The sequence below is a fragment of the Coffea arabica genome, chromosome 6e (genome assembly GCF_036785885.1).
Source record: "Coffea arabica cultivar ET-39 chromosome 6e, Coffea Arabica ET-39 HiFi, whole genome shotgun sequence".
Taxonomy (NCBI): domain Eukaryota; kingdom Viridiplantae; phylum Streptophyta; class Magnoliopsida; order Gentianales; family Rubiaceae; genus Coffea; species Coffea arabica.
In genome coordinates, this window is record NC_092321.1 from 54,018,561 (window position 1) to 54,037,616 (window position 19,056).

The following is a 19,056-nucleotide window of genomic DNA, read 5'->3' on the forward strand; positions in this document are numbered from 1 at the left end:
TGGAACATTATTAAAGAAGATCTGGTCAAGGCTATTCAAACTTTTTCTCATACTGGGCATCTTGTTAAGTCAGTCAATCATACAATCATCTCCCTCATTCCCAAAGTCAAAAATCCTACATCCCTTAAGCAGTACCGACCCATCAGCCTCTGCACTACTGTTTACAAGATCATAGCCAAAGTCCTTGCTAATAGACTCAAGCAGGTTCTTCATCACTGCATTAGTAAGAATCAGTCAGCCTTTATCCCCGGAAGGCAAATTCTTGATAATATCATGCTCTCTCATGAGTTCATTCATTATCTTAATAACAAAAGGCTAGGCAAAGATGGTTTTATGGCTGTGAAATTAGACATGTCTAAGGCTTACGACAGAGTTGAATGGAGGTTTTTGGATGTTGTGATGAACAAAATAGGATTCAATGACCGATGGAGGAAGTGTATGTCAACAGTCAGTTACTCTTTCACAATTAATGGGGAAATCAGAGAATATGTGTCCCCCCGGAGAGGAATTAGGCAGGGTGATCCATTGTCACCATATTTGTTCCTCTTATGCTCAGAAGGACTCTCTAGTCTACTCCACACAGCTACTGAGGAAAAAAGGATAAGGGGTCTAAAACTCAGTAGACATAGTCCTACGGTGTCCCATTTATTTTTTGCTGATGATTCGTTGATATTTTGCAAAGCCGACCCAAACAATGCCATGGAACTCAGAAGGATTCTCCTGGTGTATGAGAAGGGTACTGGACAAATGATTAACTTGGAGAAGTCATCAGTTCTCTTTAGTAGAAATGTGGTCCAACAATTACAATTGGTTATTTCGCAAGCTCTGGGAGACATTCAGATAGTTGCTAAAGGGAGATATTTGGGGCTTCCAATGGTAGTTACTCGATCCAAACACCAGATATTTGGGTACATCAAGGACAACATTCAACACAGGTTACAAAAGTGGAAAAATAAGCTGTTAAGTGCAGCTGGGAAAGAGGTAATGCTTAAGGCAGTAGCTCTAGCCCTGCCAACATACACTATGTCATGTTTCAAGATTCCTAAAAGGCTGTGTAAGGATATAAACTCCACAATGGCAAATTATTGGTGGGGAGAGGTAAATGGAAGAAACAAAATGCATTGGAGCTCTTGGAGCGCGGGACAGAAAAGCTGGAGGACTCGGATATAAAGATTTAGAGGCCTTTAACATAGCTTTACTAGGTAAGCAAGTATGGAGATTAATTACTCAACCAAACTTGCTTGTTAGTAAAGTGCTTAAAGCTCGCTACTTTCATAACGAGTCCATTTTCAACTGCAAGGTTCCTGCAAATGCCTCATGGATCTGGAAAGGATTGATGGGGGCAAGGAAGTTTATGGAGGAAGGAATTCGGAGAAGGATAGGGAATGGGAAAAGTACCAATATATGGGATGATTACTGGATTCCAAATGCTCATCTTGGCAAGGTGTCTTCAACTAAACCATAGGGAAGTGTGCTTCAAAAGGTTCAAGACTTGATACATCAGAGGAAATGGATTCGGCCCCTGATATTTGAGACTTTCAGCAACCAGGATGCTGAAAAGATTTTGAAAATCCCCATCAGTTTAGGGGATAGAGAGGACTGTCACTACTGGATCCATGGAACTAATGGTATCTACACTGTGGGGTCAGCATACAGGAAGTTAACTCAGACAAAAATGCATCACAATAAGAAAGGTGGAATGGAGGAAGCTAGTACAAGCTGGAGCAACCAAAGCCACGGACTCTGGACGTATCTGTGGAAGCTCAAAGTTAAGCATAAAGTGAAGATCTTCCTTTGGAAATGCCTTAGCCAAGCTCTACCAGTAAGACATTTAATAGCCAGCAGGACAAAGCAAGGGGACCCAATCTGTAGAGGCAGTGAGGAGAGTGAAACAATTGAACATGTCTTACTCCACTGCAGCTATGCCTCACAAGTCTGGAGGTTAGCACCCATCCAATGGGATGTAACTCTGGACCAACAAAGTTGCTTCAACAGGTGGTGGACCATGGTGACAGCAGCCAAAGCTCGAAGAGAAGGAAATGACCATCTATCATTAACAGCAAACATCCTCTGGCTGCTGTGGAAAAGCAGAAATGCAAGAGAGTTCAATGCTAAGCAGAGGCAGCCATGGAAAACGGTTCAGAATGCTCACGAAGAGTGGTAGGAAGCTCATGAAAAATCATCAACATGGAGTACAGAAGAAACAGGAACTCGGCAGTCACAAGTGCAGCTACAACAACAAAGTCACAATTCAGTGATATTGAGACTAGCGATACAGGTGCACAGGGCCAATTCTCAACTTGGTATTGGGATCACATGCGCTGGGGATTTTCAACACCAGTGTCAAGGGTGGGCGCTACATGAGAGAAGTGCAGGACATCAGCTTATTGATGGATTAGAAGCTATCAAATTATTACTCAGTAAAGCCGCTGTCCACCAGTTTGAAAATATTGAGGTGCAGTTGGACAATAAACAAGTCTTTCATCTCATTCAGAATGCCAAAACGCAGGACATGCGTCTCACAACGCTGCTCAAGGATATTCTTACTTTGAAGGCCTTGTTTCAAATGTGCTCTTTTTGCTTAGTTGATGGAGATAATAATCATTTGAGTAATAGGATTAGCGCTTATGCGTTGAATATCATTCAAGATGAGGAATTTGAGATTCCTTAGTGCCAAGGTGCACTGACTGTACTGAGTTATCAAGCCTTTGCTTGAATTTGTAAAGATTATCTTATGTTATAAAATCATTTACCGTTTCGGAAAAAAAAAAAAAAAGAAGAATCCAACTGTTAAAGTACTGCTACTGCATTTGGAAGTTCATGGCATAACTACATGCTCTCAAGGAACAAAATGCCATACTGAAATTCCCAAAAATTTTTAATGTATTTAGAAAAGGATTTTGACTTGCTTCACTCATTGCAGTCAATTTTAAATCAGATTGCCATAGTCCTTTACATTGATATGGCATTTGGTTTAATTTTGTTTAAAGCAATGCAGTCCCTATTCCCTCATGTCTCGGTTCTTTACTTAAGAATTTGAAGGGTTTTCTTAAACCAAATTCAAATCTCTTAGAATTGTACGGGTGTATATATATATATTTATTTATTTACTATGGCCTAAGGGGAGATTCTAATCCTTACAAGGGGAAAGGAAGATTAAAAAAAACAAACAAAAGAGTTTAAGGGTCGACTCAAAAACTTCATGGTCACCTAACTAGTATCTCTACAAGCTAAGTTGGATTTTGAAGACAAGACTATACAAATTTGTTCACCTGTATTTTAAGGAGGCATTACTAGGTCAAACTCCTTTCAATTTCATGAATTTTGTCAAAACTCCTTTAAGTTCCAAGAAGTTTCATCAACCCAAGTGCAAGAGCGAGTGCAAGCCAGTAGGCAGAATCTCGTTGATTTTTTTTTTTTTTAAGATTTTCAAACTAGATAGAGATTTTGAACCATCAACTCTTTTCGAACTGGATGCATAAGTGTAATCATAGCAGTATTGAGATGAGTAGAGCTTCGATTTCCTAGGATACATGACATGCTACTCCATTACCAACTCAACTGGCTAATTAAGCTGGTGCTCTCTTTTTTCTTTTTCTTTTTTCTAGTAGAGTAAGGGTGAGATTTAAGTAGGGAGGAAAAAGGGAAATTAGAACCCAAGATATCTAAATTCTGAGATCTCAATTTTAGTCATCAGACCAAAATCTCATCAAATCTCGTTTTCATTGATAGTTGAATACCAATGTCGAATGGGAATTTAAAAATGAGGATTCTAAAATATAAAAACGAAAAAAAAAAAAAAAGGACGAGGCGTTTCTGGGTAATGGCGACAGATGAAAGTGTAGATTAAGCTCTCAACCACGTTTGAATTGTCTTTGTTCCCTTTGGGGGAAGATTTCTGCACTTCTTCTATCATTATTGCTTGTTCATAAGATTTTTATTTTTTTTTCCCACTTGTTGAAATGGTGTTTCGGTTATTGCTTGAATTGGAAGAGGAATGATTCAAGCAACTATTATAAGGTGGAAAAGTGACGGATCCTTATGATTGCTCCATTTCAAGAACACGAACCTATTATTTCTGATACATGTTTGAGACAATATAGCAACTTCTTATGGTTGCATTTGATTTGAAGATTCGAGATTGAGACGCCGGTTTCTATCTAAAAACCACTTCAAGATAAATTAATCTATAAAACACAGTTAATTTAACATGATTAAATGAACTTTTAATGCCATGCAGTAACTTATATGGTAAATCCTTTTGGCATGTGTCCATCACTCCTAATTCCTCTTGGTTTTGAAGGAAATTGCTTTAATCGAGAGAAGATGCTTAGCAACACATTTAAGCTGTGTTTGATAATGATCAAACTATCCATTTATGATTTGATAAGTGGCATCCACATGGGGAAGGAACGAGTTGGGTAATTCAAGAAACGAAATGTAAAAGAGATATCCTGAATTTGGGTCTTCCTACTTACACTTAAAAAAAAAAAAAAAAAAAAAAGTGGCATCCACGTAGCCCTTTAATTGATTACTGTGGAATTGATATTCGTCAATAATTTGGTAATACTATGAATGCAAGATTAGTATCACCAGTGATGGTGATTGGATCTGGCCTCGAGGAAGGAGGAGGTCTCAAAAGGTTGAGGGTTGACACATTCCCTTTCTGTTACTTGTCTACCTTTACCTCATGTACATGACTCTTTTTACTGGATGTTGATTAAAAAAGATAGTTTCACAAGTATTTAGAGGTTCCATGGTTCTAGTTAGTGAGGCTCAAAGGATACATTCTCATGCATGCATTGATAGTCTAGTTGGTATGTAAAAATAGATTAGCAACAAAGGACAAATTAATGAAATGGGGAATAGTAGTGGATGGATGGTGTGCATTATGTTCAAGAGCAAATGAATCAATGGGCATCTCTTTCACTTGTGATTATACTACTTGTCTTTGGGGAAGAATACAGTAGTAGTCTTTTTTTGTATAGGAGAATATATGGGCGGTCTAATGAACTTCAATGGCAGATTCAATATATTCAGCAAGACACTTTAATTAGCATAGTGCGCAAGCGTGCTTTTACAATAACAATTTATTCGTTGTGGAGAGAAAGGAATAGAAGGATTTTTTATTTTTTTTTTTGGCAAAATGGCTACTATTGAATTGCTAATTCAATCCGTTGTGTAGAATATCTAAAGCATTGTTGCTAGGTGGAGAAAAGTTGATAGAACCAAACAAATTGGAAATTTTGTTTAGAGTGAAATTTTGCTCCTGAAATTTTTTCTGTTAGCTAGAGTGATTAGTAGTATAGTATTAGTTATATGTAGTCAGAAAGCTATGTACAGTGGATTACTTTTTTTTTTTTAAATGTAAGCAGGAGGACTCGAACCCGAAATCTCTTGCTTACACTCCCTCCCTCCGTACCGCCCAATCCAACCCTTCCCCTATGTACGGTGGATTACTTTGTGTACTCTTCATGCTTTATTCTTAAATAAAATTTTTAGTTTATTTGCAAACCAAAAAAACACATATATGGTAATTTAGCTGAATTGAACAGAACCAAATTGGGAGATGAATTTTTCCAACGAGTGGACACCCATTAACACACCTAATATTCACTTAACCTACTATATATATACACACATACTAGCAATTATTATTTTCTCTTGCATTTATATATTTTTTCTATTTATTCTTGTCTACCCTCCCTTATATTTATTTACATTTCCTATTTAATCTTATATTTCTAAAAATATATCACCTGAAATATATCTTAAAAGAATTTCAAAAAATGTTATCCAATTGCTTGTTTAGCACATGCCAGATAATACCATTTCTACTCCTTATAGTATCCAAAAATAGGAGCTACGAGAAAAATGCGGACATAGAGGGCAAAAATGAAAACCATATAACACTGAAAATTTTCCAATAATTCTAGATTTGAATCCTCCACTCATTTATGTGTACCCAGTAATAAGTACACCAGAAAAAAAAAATTATGATCAAGCTACCCTTGGAAACTCTTAACAGTTAACGGGATGGTAGTAATTCCATCTGTTATAAACCGCAACTTTGCTGGACAAAATGACAAGGAACTCACAGGACCTACTATAACAAATCGAATTGTTGAGTCCGCGTAACTCGCTATTCTCCGCGTTTAGGGCATTCCTTGCTCTCAACACCATTGAGTCCCAGTTTATTTTGAAAAGTCTTAGCAACATTCCATCAACCCAGAGCCAGCATTGCTCTTCGCTGCCGGTTTTGTTAAAATATCCCACTTAAATCTCCGTCATTAATATGTCGAAAAAGAAAGTCTCCACCAGTTGCCGAGCTAATGGGATAAGAGTAGTATTCAGACAGAGAGCCCTCCATGGATGATGCATACTAATATCTTCTCATATTTTATTGGAAACTTCAACCAAAAAGCACAAAAACTCCCAAAAATTTCAAAATCTCAAGGCAAATAAAAGAATATTTAATGTTTGATGGCCTAAAATTAAAAAAGAATAAGTTCATTTGGATGTAAAGAAGCGGGAAAAAAAATGCAGCTAAGCTATTGGACATCACTAGAGACTACTACCTCTTGACCATGGTTTGAAATTAGACGCAACAAGCAAATAAATAGAAGATAGGAAGGCAGGAACTGACCGCAAAAACCACTTCTTTAAAGATATCTTACGTCAATCTGATACAGGACTTCTGGCAGCTTATAAATTAGACTCTTGATTCAATGCTCTACAGGAAGTTTCTTTGAAATGATCCTGAGGAAAACCTAGAAGACAAACCCTGAGCCATGTTTTCAGCATCCAATTTCACACTTTGCCGTCCCGCTGTCAAATCCTTCTCACGATCCCATGGTCTCCATGGATGCTTTCCCTCCCATTCTTCTTTAACTGGTTCCTGCTTGGATTTTTTCTTTGATCGATTTTGAGCTAGCTCTTGATGCTTGTCTACTAGTGACTTTGACCGCTTCGATTTGTTGTATTCATCTACCAAATGTGCATCTGAATTGGATCGTTTTCTTTCTTGCTCATTTGAAGCAAGTGCTGAAGCCTCATTATAGGCTTCCAAATAACTGCAATTGCAAAAGTGCATTAGTACCAAATGTCCAAGACCTCCAAGTCCAAGAGCATCATTTTCATCAGAATTCATACATACTTCATTTTTGCTTTCTGGGCTCGGTCTGATGGTGTGTCAGTCCAGACACTAGTATCCCCGCGCCCCTCCTTGGAGCTTCTGCTGAATTTTGTTGATTGCATGGTCATCCCAGGCTGAGAAAGACAAACAAACAGCAGATTTTAAGCGCAACAACCCACACTAAGAATGATCGAAGATAAGGGTCAAGTTCCAAGCTAGAATATAGTGTTTAAGGAAGCACCAAACAACGATCAACAGCTGTCAATTCTACGGGTATTACATATGGTAACAGACTTCAATGATGTATACTTGGATCATTGATAAGGTATCCTTTAAAAGCCCAGACCATCATGGCCAAAAGCCATTTCAAATTACCAGCAAAAAAAATAATGCCATCCATAGAAACCCCATGCCATGGTCACATTGACTTATTTAGAGGCAGAGTGGGGGTAACATTTTGATTACTACTTAAATCAGTCTATGGTATCTTTTTTTTCAAAAAAACAATTATCTCAAGTAGTAAGTTCATATGTAATTACACCAAGGTATACCTTTTTTTAACAAATTACAATTTTATATCCACCTAATATCAATCAACATTCTCATCCTAAATCACATTTGTACTCCACAGCCTGCATTCCATTTATCAGAATTCAGGTCAAGTCAGTCATGGAAAATAACTAGACAAATAAGCATAAACCCAGTGCCAGAGCACTAGTCCACTACCGGCATTAGCCCTTTCAGTGTAAAAGCCCAAGTCATCTATTGTTCAGCTTATTTTATCATTATTCGCACTAACACGTTATTCTATTAAACTGAAACTGGTTTGAGCTCTATTTCCAATATGAGGACTTCAACATGCATCAGAAGCTGTCTTTGGCCTGCTTAGTGATTTCTCTATTATAAGGCGTCTATTTATTAAGCAGGTACAGCATTATTCGTGATTCTTATCTTCTCCACCTTTTCATAAATTCAAAGTGAGAACATATTCAACCGGAATGATGCTAATAATATAAAGAGGGAAGAAAAAGGTCCTTACTTTTCTTTCAGGAGGTAGTGTTGTCATCCATTCATCTCTTTTAGGTTCCACCTTAGCCTCCATGTCAGCTAAAAGTATATCATCACCCTCCATTGATATACCTGCAGTTTAAGTGCTCTAAGAATTCAGTGTGCAATGATAAACAAATATTTTGTTTCTTGGATATATGAAGTTTTCATGCACAAAATCAGCCCAGTGTGCCTCCTTTCAGCAACAAGAAGCAGGCTAGTATTACAAACTAATTTCCTTCAAAATATACTGTGAAAGGCTTTAATCCAACTCTCCATCCCATCAATAGCTTAACGATGAGACAAGCAAGACAGTAACCAAACAAATATCCACAGTAACTAGATTTACAACAAAATAATCAACAATCATTCTCAAATTTGGTCAACACAGTGAAAAACAAACAACTAGAAGTAACTGCGACATAATAATTGCACATCTGAAGCATAAAAGAAGAGAAAATACTCTTGTATCAGTCTTCAGCTAATGCTAAAACATTTTAGCCTTGTGAAAGATGAGTCACAGCGTAAAAAGGCCCTTTTAGGGTGCATTTCCTTTTCACGACCATAACATAATTGCATACAGAAGACATACAGCAGGAAATACTAGGGTGAAAAATGTACAATAAAATCGATCCACCACATGTCCTGAGTCTTCAGCTTTCTCTCGAACATTTTATGCTTCTAAAAGATGGAAAGCCATACTATAAAGAGGCTACATGGCGGCAAATAGACTATGTGAAAGTGTAAGTAGAACAAAATTCAATTGTAATTATATGGAAAAAATGTCTGTGCAAAGATAGCTCAGCCATAAATAAGCTTTAGTCTTCAGCTTTTAGTCACACATCTTAGAATCGTGCAAGATGAGACAGGGCATAGAGAGCCTTAGAAGCAAGCTCCATCCTTGTGTACCATAACTTGATTTTAGACAATATAAAGTATCAACTACTAGTACTGGAAAAACTAGAGTCAACGAAACGTAGCGCAGCCTCAATTAATCTTAAGTGCAAGGAAATTCAGAATCAGTAATGTCTCACTAGTCCAATTATTCTTAAATGATTTTTCTAAAGCATTATCACTCCCCAACTGTCCCTCCATTAGGCAGGAATATGGTAGCCCAAACAAAAGTTTGGGATCCAATTTGGAGTTCTTTAATTATAAAAAAAAAAAGTGTTATTTGTTGCATTTAATCATCCTTTGAGCCAGTGATCCTTCAGTCAGACAAAGCAAAGCACATTGGTTCTCTTGCCCTGATGAAATATGTAGTTCTGGACATAAACCCAATATATTCAAATTCTGGAATGGATTGAAATTATCATCTTTTCTTGTTGTAATAGTAAAGGCACCACAAGTGTGAGGCGACCAAATATGCATGTCAGAGAGAAAGAGAGGCAGACAGCACATTTTCTTATGCGACCAAAAAGAACAGTGATCATAATATTCCCCAAAAAACAAAAAAAATAAAAAACACTTACCTTGCAAACGTCTCCAGTGTGCAGCTTCTTTCATTGCTTTCAATTCCGCCTGTATTGATAATAACCTTTCTATCAATAATACGATTGGAAAGGAGAAAGTACATTGACATTGCCAAGATCACTGCAAAAAATGTACCTTGAATTCCTCTTGTTCCTCTTTGAGCTTTATTTTCTCATCCAATGCTTTTCGCTATAAAAAAGATGATGAAGTGGAAACAAAAGACAATATCAAATCTTCTTCACGTAAAGTTACATGCAGTAGAAAATACAAAGTCCTGAAACTACATCAGATAAAAAGATATAAATACACGCAAGGTTCTTCTCAAAAATAATTCGCACAACTTATGAAACACAGTAGAAGCAACCAGTGACGTTTATCAGCTATCTCATCCCTATTACTGTCAATGAAATTTTCACTCATTGGCAAAGGCGCTTAGTTAGATGTATTCAACAAAATGACAGACTGAAAAAATCAAAACTTCTAGCAAGTAAAAGAGTGTTACAAGGTGCAAGAAAAAAAAAGTTAAGTTTCGTAATAGTTCCCCTTATTTTTCCTTCAACGAAAACTTTGGGCCAAATGCTCCATCAAAACCACATCACTGAAAAATCATCACATAGCTAAAGTAGAACGCCATGGAGAGCAAGAGTGAGAGGAAAAGACAGAGATCGTGTAGAATGTACCAAAAAGTAAGTAATAGAATAAAATTCTCTTGAAGCACTACTATTGTACAACACTCACTTTATCTGGATCCTGCAAGTCTTTAAAAGCCTTGTTCAACTTCACAAATGCTTGGTGGGCCTGTGGATGAGAGCATTTGTCCGGATGTACCATGAGGGACAATTTCCAGTACCTACAAGGAGAAAAAGAAGACCAGTTGACATATAAAACAAGTCAAAACAATCAAATTTGTCAATCTCAGACATCTAGCAGTGGACAATCCAGCATGCATTTGCAGAAATGCAAACCAAGACCCCACCCCGCAACCCCTCCAACCCTCCCCGCCCGACAAAACAAAAAAAAAAAGAAAAAAAAAGTCAAGAGAACCTCCCATACCAAGATCTATACAAGAGGCATAATTATACTGCCTCGCAATACCATATTTTCTGCATAAAAGGATAAGTTCAACAAGGATAACTATCTCCACATCCTGAAAGTTGTTGTCTTGATGAGGCGGAAGCACAAAACAAATCAAAAAAATCAATCGTGTCAAAGTTATAGGTTTCTTAAGGGGGAAAAAAGCAGGGAGAAGGGGGGGGAGGGGAGTTCATGCCTAAGACAAACTTTATATGCCTGCTGGTTGAGTCATTCCCTTGTAAGCAAGAACTTTTTTTTTTGCCTAACAGATTGGAATTCTATTTGCAAGTAACTAAACGAAGGAAACTACTAACAAGACGATCAAGCACCAAACTAGAAAAGGAAATTTAACCCAAGTCCTGAAATTAAACTATAGCAACAGTCACATAACCAATCTACAGCACATGACCTGAAATTCTTTTGCATTTAGAAACAGAACCAACAGTAGATATCATGGTATATAGTCTCACAAATAGACTGGTTGAGTCCAAAAATGTTGTAGTTCATGGATTAAGACAATTTTTTACACCAAAAGTATTCTTGTAGACTTCATGTCTTTCTTGAGGATTGCATAATAAAATCATGCAGCAATGCCTAAAGTTTCCTAGAAGAGATTCCTAGAGTTCCTGAGTCGTTCTCATTATCAATCTTAAATTCTTGTGGTTTCTCTTTACTTTTCTATTCATGTCTTGTTGAACTCTATTCCTCAGTTTTTCTGCCAATGCATCTAAAATGACTGTCAGCCTACCAACAGTTTTCAATGCTGCTTCTTAACGATTATATCATTCACAGAAAATTGAACAGTCGCATTCCAATAGATCCAAACAACACATTTAAAGGTAAATTTTAAAAATACAGACAAGAAGGTACCTTTTCTTCATGTTTTCGGCTGACATATTCTTGTTCACTCCCAGAATATCATATGGACTATCCACCTCAGCTCCCATAATTCTTGTAATCTGGCAAATGGAAATAACAATTGAAATGAAGAGATAGCATCCCTGATTCAATGACAGCATGTAAGCAAATGCATTATGCCCTCAACACCCTCACTGTAAATATGTATCACCATTTTTATGGAGACTGGCCACGACAAAGATAAAATTCCTGCAAACATACATTCTACTATATTAAACCTATATCTTTGTTACATGCAATATGCAGCAGCTAAAGCATAAAAGAGCTGCACTATCCACATGACAATAAATTTTTGACTCTTTTCGCATTAAAAAAAGTCATACCAATAATGAATGCAGAGATAGAAAGGGAGACAGGGAGGGGGGAGAGAAAGAGAGAGAGAGAGAGAGAGATGGAGGGAGGAAGAGAGAGAGAGACTGCACTAAATATCTTTAGAAGCTCTTCAAGCTTTATAATGTGCTTAGAATACTTGCATATTAGTATTATTTTCAAGGTTCTGAAAAATGCAATGTGCAGGTACACTGTTCTTAGCCAAAACAGACACCATAAAGGGGAAACCAAAGGAAATCATCATTTGCAAAGCTTCCACAAGATGGACTAAAGAAAGACCCATATGTACATTTTCAATCAGCAGCTATCAATCTCTACATATATTCTACCATGCATTTTTTACACCCTGTGCAGTTAAGAGACTATAATTCAAGTTGTTGATAACAGAACCCTTTTCTGTTGGTAAAATATACTGTGACAAGTGCTTAAAAGCTCTATACTCAACCTACAAAAATAGATATGTGTAGTGGTCAACAAGTTTGACATACTCAATTTGATCATGGGTCATAAAAACTTATCGAACCTACGTAACATAGCAATGTTACAAAAAAACTCATGACATGAGGTAATGTTTATTGCATGGTATGATAATAAGAGCAACATGCATAAGAAACCTAAAAAAACAGCACAAGCGTGAAGAATTTGTATCCTTGTGATGGAACTAGCAAAAGGTCTTTAGAATGCCCTAAAACAGAAGCATACAAACCAAACAAAAACTGCCATAAAAAAAAGTACAAAATAAAGAGACTATGGGATGATGAAACAAGGGGAAGAATTAAAATCTGTTAATGGTGACAAATAAATATGTATATGGAGTGAAATATATAAAAAAAGGTATATGGAGTGAAATATATACAAAAAGGTACCTCTTCAAATCGTTCTGCTTCATTTGATGATTCAACTTCAGAAACAAAAGCGGCGGGAGGAGGCCCTATAAACAATTCAGAATCGTCCACTAACTCAGCCTCTCTAATTTCAACCATCAATAAACATAAATAAGTTAGCAATGTTAGTAGCTTCAGAAGTTCACCGTAAGATGGCAAAAAATGCCTAAAAGCTTGACTTCCACAAGGAAAATCCTTCTACAGAATACAAATGCAGCCATTAACTCTTAAAATTATAAAATTCAGCAATACCTCAACTCAGCTTCTGCTTCAGTTAATTTGGCTGCAGCTGCAAGTAGTTCAGCAGATGGCATTTCAGGGCCAATTACCCTAAAAGAACAAACAAATTTGAAAACAATGGATTCAGAAACTTAAAGAAACAAGAATTGTACCAAAAAGATGAAATTTATTTTGCACTTATAGAGAGTATGCTTTTCAAACTTTTCAATGCATATCAAAGCAGGCACACCAAACTGAAGGACAACTCAAAACAAAAAAGTTTTGAAAGTAACAATAATACAGCATAGTAAGTTAACATCACGCTGCATATAACATCACATAACTCAAAAAAAATATTTATTTGATTAAGCAAAGAAAATAGGACCATAACCATTTCCGAATGCTTGTTCAAATATACCAAGAAAGCAGCACATTGGATATGCTGCAGAATTTGTTACACAAAAATAAAAAGGAAAGTTGGATAGTTAAGATATATAGCAAGGATATCGAGATACCTTCGTCTAGGACCAATGGCACCTTCAGATGATTTAGTCATGTTGGCATCTGGTCCATTTCTGCCATCTGGTGATACCGAGAGCAATTCGTTCTCCAATGTACAATGATCAAGCTGCTGCTTTGAAGACTGTCCATAGCCATGAATGACAGGTCTACAAACCTCCAATGTAGGATGGCCCTCTGATTTCAGTAGAAAGATATTATCACCAGTTTCTTTAAGGTTCAGACATAGAAATAGCCTTCTCAGGTGCTTCACCAATGTTTTTTCTGACAATCCCCTTATATCAACTGCTTGACCATCATCTATCATGTGTAGAAGCTGGAAACACAGTATTTTGCAATAAATTTAGTATCATTCACTAGAACCTTTATCCTAACCCATTACATGAACATTTCTCAAAAGGGTGGCACTTCAACACAAAATAAAACTTTTCCAGTAAGCCATTATATGGAACACTTCCTAAGAGGGGGCGGTTCAACACAAAATTTACAAAACAGATGCGATTGTTTTAGCACAGATCAATCATAGTAAACAGCATTTGTACAAAACAAATGAAAAGGGTAAATTTGGCACATAAAGTAGTAGATGTTCACAATTGATACCGTTAACCAATACAAATTGCCCAAATATTCAACAGTTCAATATACAAATTTCAACAAAACTTCAACTAATAAGTAAACAAATAGATAACCGCTATACCTGTTCCAAATCTCTGGAGACAGCAGGAAACTCCTTCAAAATACATTTGACAACGTCCTCCGGATTCTCCAATCCAGAATCATCATCATCCCCATCTGACCTAGGCAACGACTCTGCCACTTCGGACTCATCCAAATAATATTTATCCTTCTTTCTCCTCTCATACTCCTTCGATTTGTGCTTACTTCTCCGTTCCTTTTCCTTTCTTTTCCTCCTACTGGATGATTTTCTGTCTTTCCTCGAAGAGGATTTCCTAGGACCCCTATCGTCGCCACGGCAGCATTTGTGGCTTCGCTTATTATCATCATCCTCTTCGGAAGAAGAGGATTGAGGTGATGATGTTGAAGCGTCGTCGTATTTCTCTTCATCTTCTTTTGTATGGCGCTTTCTTCTGCTACTGCTAGTAGATTTAGCCATGGATACTGGAAAGAACCGAAGAGTATCGAATGTGTAGTTTCGAAATTGGGACTCGAATGATAAACAGAGGACCTTAAATTTAGGAATATAAAATTAGGTTAATTACATTTACCTACCCTGTGGTTCAGCCAATCTATGAATCAGGCCTTAAAGTTTAATCAAATAACAAAAAGGATCCTTAAAACTCAAAATACTTTGGAAGAGAAATAATATGACTCAAAGGGGCAAGCTTATACAGATTGTCCTAATTAATGTCAGAAAATGGAAAAAAATTGGGCCAGCCACAGAGTAGAAGTGTCTGATACATCTGCACATAATTAAAAAATAACTAGAACTTGTCCAGTTTATTGATTTGACGCATCCAGTGATCTACTCATGGTAAAGAAGAACACGTGCAGCAAATGCTGAAGATCTCAAAAACTTGTGCAGACCCACCAGATTGTGCACAACAAAATCCAATGCATCTATCTCTCTAGGTACATGTGGCAAATAGTAGCCAAAGAAGCCCAGAATAGATATCTCTCAAACACAAGTAGAATCTATTAAAAAAAATATATTCCAGTAGAAATTTAGGGTATCAGCAACTAACCATGAATTAGCAAAAAGCTAGGTCACTCAAACACCAGCCTATTTTCTTTTGGTACGTGGACCAGTTATTAAATAGTAATCTAACTTTAATCTTCCAAAAAATTTTGTTCATTCTTTCATCAATAACAGGGCTCAGGAGCGCCCACAATATCCTCAATTATTGAGGAGCCATTTAAGATTTCAACATTGATATTGGACACACAAATGAAGCAAAAGCAAATTACAGACGCCACAAGGGTGCAAAAGTCCAGAATGCTGCAAATTAAGCTTCAGCTATTCCACAAGACTTTCCACCTTAAGAAAAGGTGATAAAAGGACTCTTTTACATATTGTTCATCACAGTGGCCGACACAAACATTCATAGTGAGATGCCTGTCCTAAAAACAAAACCCAATTTTGTGCATGATCTGATAGTCATATTCAAGCAAACTTTTCTTTTGTTCCTTCCCAAGAAACACAATGTCATACCAAAAAAAAAACCAAAAAAATGAAATTCAAGGCAAGTTCCTCCTGCAAAATTTTCTTCGATGTCGATACTCCCACCAAATAATTCCAGAATTTAGGTAGGGGGAAATGCCAATCAACAGTATCTTCCACTCAACAATCAGTTTATCATCACAAACCTTGTATGCAAAATCTTGAGTTTCAGTGTCACAAAATTTCAATACAGATGGAATGACATCATCCTCAACAAACTACCAGCTTCCGAAAGACATAATGACACATGCAAAACCTGATCACAGAAAACCATAATTGTTTGGCCTATAACCAATTCATTTTTCAAACACATTTGCTCAGATTTTGAGTACATTTTTAACTGCCATTTCCTATTTCTAGAATTAGAAACAAGTATCAATACAATAAAGGTAACATAAGCACTAATCCAACTCAAACTACAGCAATCACAACATCAGAATATGGAGATTATAACATAATAAACAGCACCTTTCAACCATCAGATACAAGATTAAACTTTCTGACAGCAATGCTTTACAATCCAAATTCATTCACGAAAAAAGAAGCATTCTTCTCGGAGTCAAAAAGATACAGGACAAAGAACATAACAAATGAAAATCTGAATCACAATATGCTAGCTCCTCACAACTGACCGTGCGGGATTAGAATATGCTCCTGATAGCCCAAAGATCAATTAAAGTGCCCCATGAACGTGTCACAACACCAATTGCCTAATTATTTACACTCTCCCCTTCCCAAAGAGGGAAATCCATAACTTCTGCCGTAAGACTAAAACAAAAGGGCTAAGATAATCAAACCTTGATCAGATATTTTTCACAATCCAAAGAAGCAAAATCCATAACTTTTCCCCCAGGCACAGGAAAGAGCATTTCCCTATATGTCTTAATAAGTGAAACCCAAAAAGGAAAAGCAACAAATGACCAATAAATAAGTCGCCTTTTAGAATCAATCAAAACAACCCAAAGATGTAAAAATCAAAATTAGGCACCTCCACCCAAAAAATAAATAAAACTAATTTTGAAAAACCCACCAAGGTAGTACCTTGCGGAAGGAATCACTAGAAATTATGGTAATAACAGTAGAAATAAGACTCGAGTCACCGCCGCCGTCAGCTAAACTGTTCCTGGTCGTGCTCAAAGGGACAGACCGCATGTGCTGACCGCCGCAACCACTTTTCCGAACAACAACAATCCTCCGATGATGACTCTCACCTTCCCTCTGTTGCCTCCCATGCATAATAACATTCGACTTGCATTTTCCCCAATAATACCATTAATACGAAGAAGGGTGCAAGACTTCTATAATTTAGATATAAGACTTCTGTAATTTAGATACAAGGCTGTAAAAACAAGGAAAATTAATTAAAAGAAGAGAGACACAGAAAAAAAAAAGGAGCAAAAATGAACGAAAATTACAGGTATTGAACAAAGAGTATGCTTATTTGTTAAGAGTGCGGCCACCTCACGACACGGATCTCGCATAAAGACAACGAAAATGACCCTGCAATTGACTCCAACATGAAAACGGCGCCTGAGCTCATCTTAACGGCCTTATTTGTTTTCCCACATCAGAAACAGAGAATTGGATTGATCACGCTTTTTTTAACTGAAGCCCGTCTCAAACATCCGCACCCAAATATTGAATATGGTGTATACAAACACACACCCCAAAAAAAAAGAAATGTTAAAATAAAAAGTCCAATTCTCATCAAACTTTCATTCTAGAATCCAGAAGCCCAAAAAAAAGCCAATTTCTAACTATTTTGCACCTGTATATACGTATATATAAGTCGCTGTATCTATATACTCTTTGTATTTTTCTCAAAGTCGATTTTTGATTTGCCCTTTTCTTTTTCTTCATTTTTTTTTGTTTGTTTTATTTTAATCTAAATTTGATCAACCTTCTTTGTTGATTCTTTAATCACAGGTATTGAAAAATTAAAAAAAAAAATTACCTGTGATTGTGAGAAAGAAAGCCGGGCTGCTAGAAGGTGGAGAAAGAAGCCGGGTTTGGCTTCTTTGGATTTTGGGACTGCTGGAGAATGGAGATGGAGAGAGCGTCGCCAGAGATGGACTTCTTGGACCTCTGATATCCAACGCACTTCTGATGTCAGAGAGCGTCGCCGGAGATGGAGAGATGGGGCATCACAATGGAGATGGAAGAGCGGACTGGTCAGTGGAGAGGGCCAAAGGCAAAGCAAAAGAGAGACAGACTGAGGGGAAAACGGGGGCGGCGCGGCGGTGGGTGTGGGTATTAGGGTTCCACAGATTTTGGGAAGGGAAAATCGTTAATTTAGTCCCTAAACATTTTTACTAATATCAATTTGGTCCCTTAAAGTTTTTTACTATAAAATTAATCCTCAAAGTAAAATATATACGACAATTAAGGATTTGCGTCGCAGACCGCTCCAAACTTGTCTTTTATTGAAGTAGGCGGTGGTCCATTCAGGGGCTTTTTGGGCATTCGTGATCAAGAGTTACTTTTTTTTTTATCAAGCTTAGTCGTGATAAATATGAAGAGTTACTTAAGCTTTTTTTTTTATCAAGCAATACTTAAGCTTTTTATCAAGCTTACTCTTTCGCATTTGCAGCTTCTCAAGCATCAGAATTTGCTGCCTGTACACTGAAAATTTTCAAAAAATTCCTCAGTGAAAGGGTCACCAGCAGCCTTGAAGTTCTTCAACTCATCCAAAGTCCTATTGTACCTATTCCCTTCAACTCCATCCTCTTCAAATTGCAGCAAGAGTACTGATAACATGGTTTGTTCTAGCATGGAGACTTGTGTCAAAGGACTGCAAATCTTCATCCATCTTACAAGCAGCTTCATATGAATTAAGCTTAGTCGTGTATTGAATGTTGCCAATTGCACATGAACTTTCACCAAGCTTCTTACTCATATGACTTCCCATGGCCTCCAAATTCAGATCTAAGCAAAAACAAGGAAACCAACTTAAAATTCTTCCCTTATTTCCTTGTTCGAAAAATCCCTTCAATTGGATTGTTAAAAGCTAAGCAAATAGAAAGTTTAAATCTTTGCTACAATCTTCAGCACCCAAATTCTAAGAAGCTTTGATATATGGGATTGAAGATTAAGGAAATGATAGGCAGCCCAGATGCAACAACCTCCATGAAAATCAGCAAGCAGTCGTGAAAATGCAAGAGGGGAGAGGGTGAGGAAGAAACTTAACTAATGAGGGATTCTTACTTGATAGAAACTGTTGAAGAAATAGCAAATTGGGTACTGAATATACACGAAAGATCGAGTCTTTCTAGTTGTTT

General features: G+C 37.0%; 1 protein-coding gene across 9 annotated transcripts; it reads right to left on the bottom strand.

Moving 5' to 3' along the window:
• Positions 1–5,885: 5,885 nt before the first annotated feature.
• On the bottom strand, positions 5,886–18,117 carry LOC113695294 (uncharacterized). Of its 9 annotated transcripts, XR_011817161.1 has the most exons (15): positions 17,733–18,117; positions 17,239–17,383; positions 16,820–17,117; positions 14,297–14,785; positions 13,596–13,915; positions 13,114–13,191; positions 12,844–12,946; positions 11,596–11,688; positions 10,394–10,501; positions 9,791–9,844; positions 9,655–9,703; positions 8,175–8,275; positions 7,157–7,269; positions 6,647–7,073; positions 5,886–6,329 (listed from the first exon to the last, which is right to left on the bottom strand). XR_011817161.1 is itself a non-coding variant. In XM_072055823.1 (14 exons), exons 3-14 carry the CDS (start codon positions 17,012–17,014, stop codon positions 6,734–6,736), a joined length of 2,043 nt encoding a protein of 680 aa, XP_071911924.1. In that variant the 5' UTR covers positions 17,015–17,117; positions 17,239–17,383; positions 17,733–18,117; the 3' UTR covers positions 6,643–6,733. The 9 variants fall into 9 exon arrangements, 8 of the variants coding, with proteins under 8 accessions (XP_071911924.1, XP_071911925.1, XP_071911928.1 ...); XM_072055823.1 differs by lacking the exon at positions 5,886–6,329 and having other exon boundaries at positions 6,643–7,073; XM_072055824.1 differs by lacking the exon at positions 5,886–6,329 and having other exon boundaries at positions 6,643–7,073; positions 17,194–17,383.
• Between the last annotated feature and the right edge of the window lie 939 nt (positions 18,118–19,056).

Excerpts from the sequence above, each read along its gene's own strand:
- LOC113695294 (XM_072055826.1), bottom strand. The coding sequence starts at position 17,014 with ATGCATGGGAGGCAACAGAGGGAAGGTGAGAGTCATCATCGGAGGATT. Across the intron at positions 13,916-14,296 it reads TCTCCAGAGATTTGGAACAG|CTTCTACACATGATAGATGA; the intron begins GTATAGCGGTTA and ends CTGTGTTTCCAG. Across the intron at positions 13,192-13,595 it reads GCCATTGGTCCTAGACGAAG|GGTAATTGGCCCTGAAATGC; the intron begins GTATCTCGATAT and ends TTGTTCTTTTAG.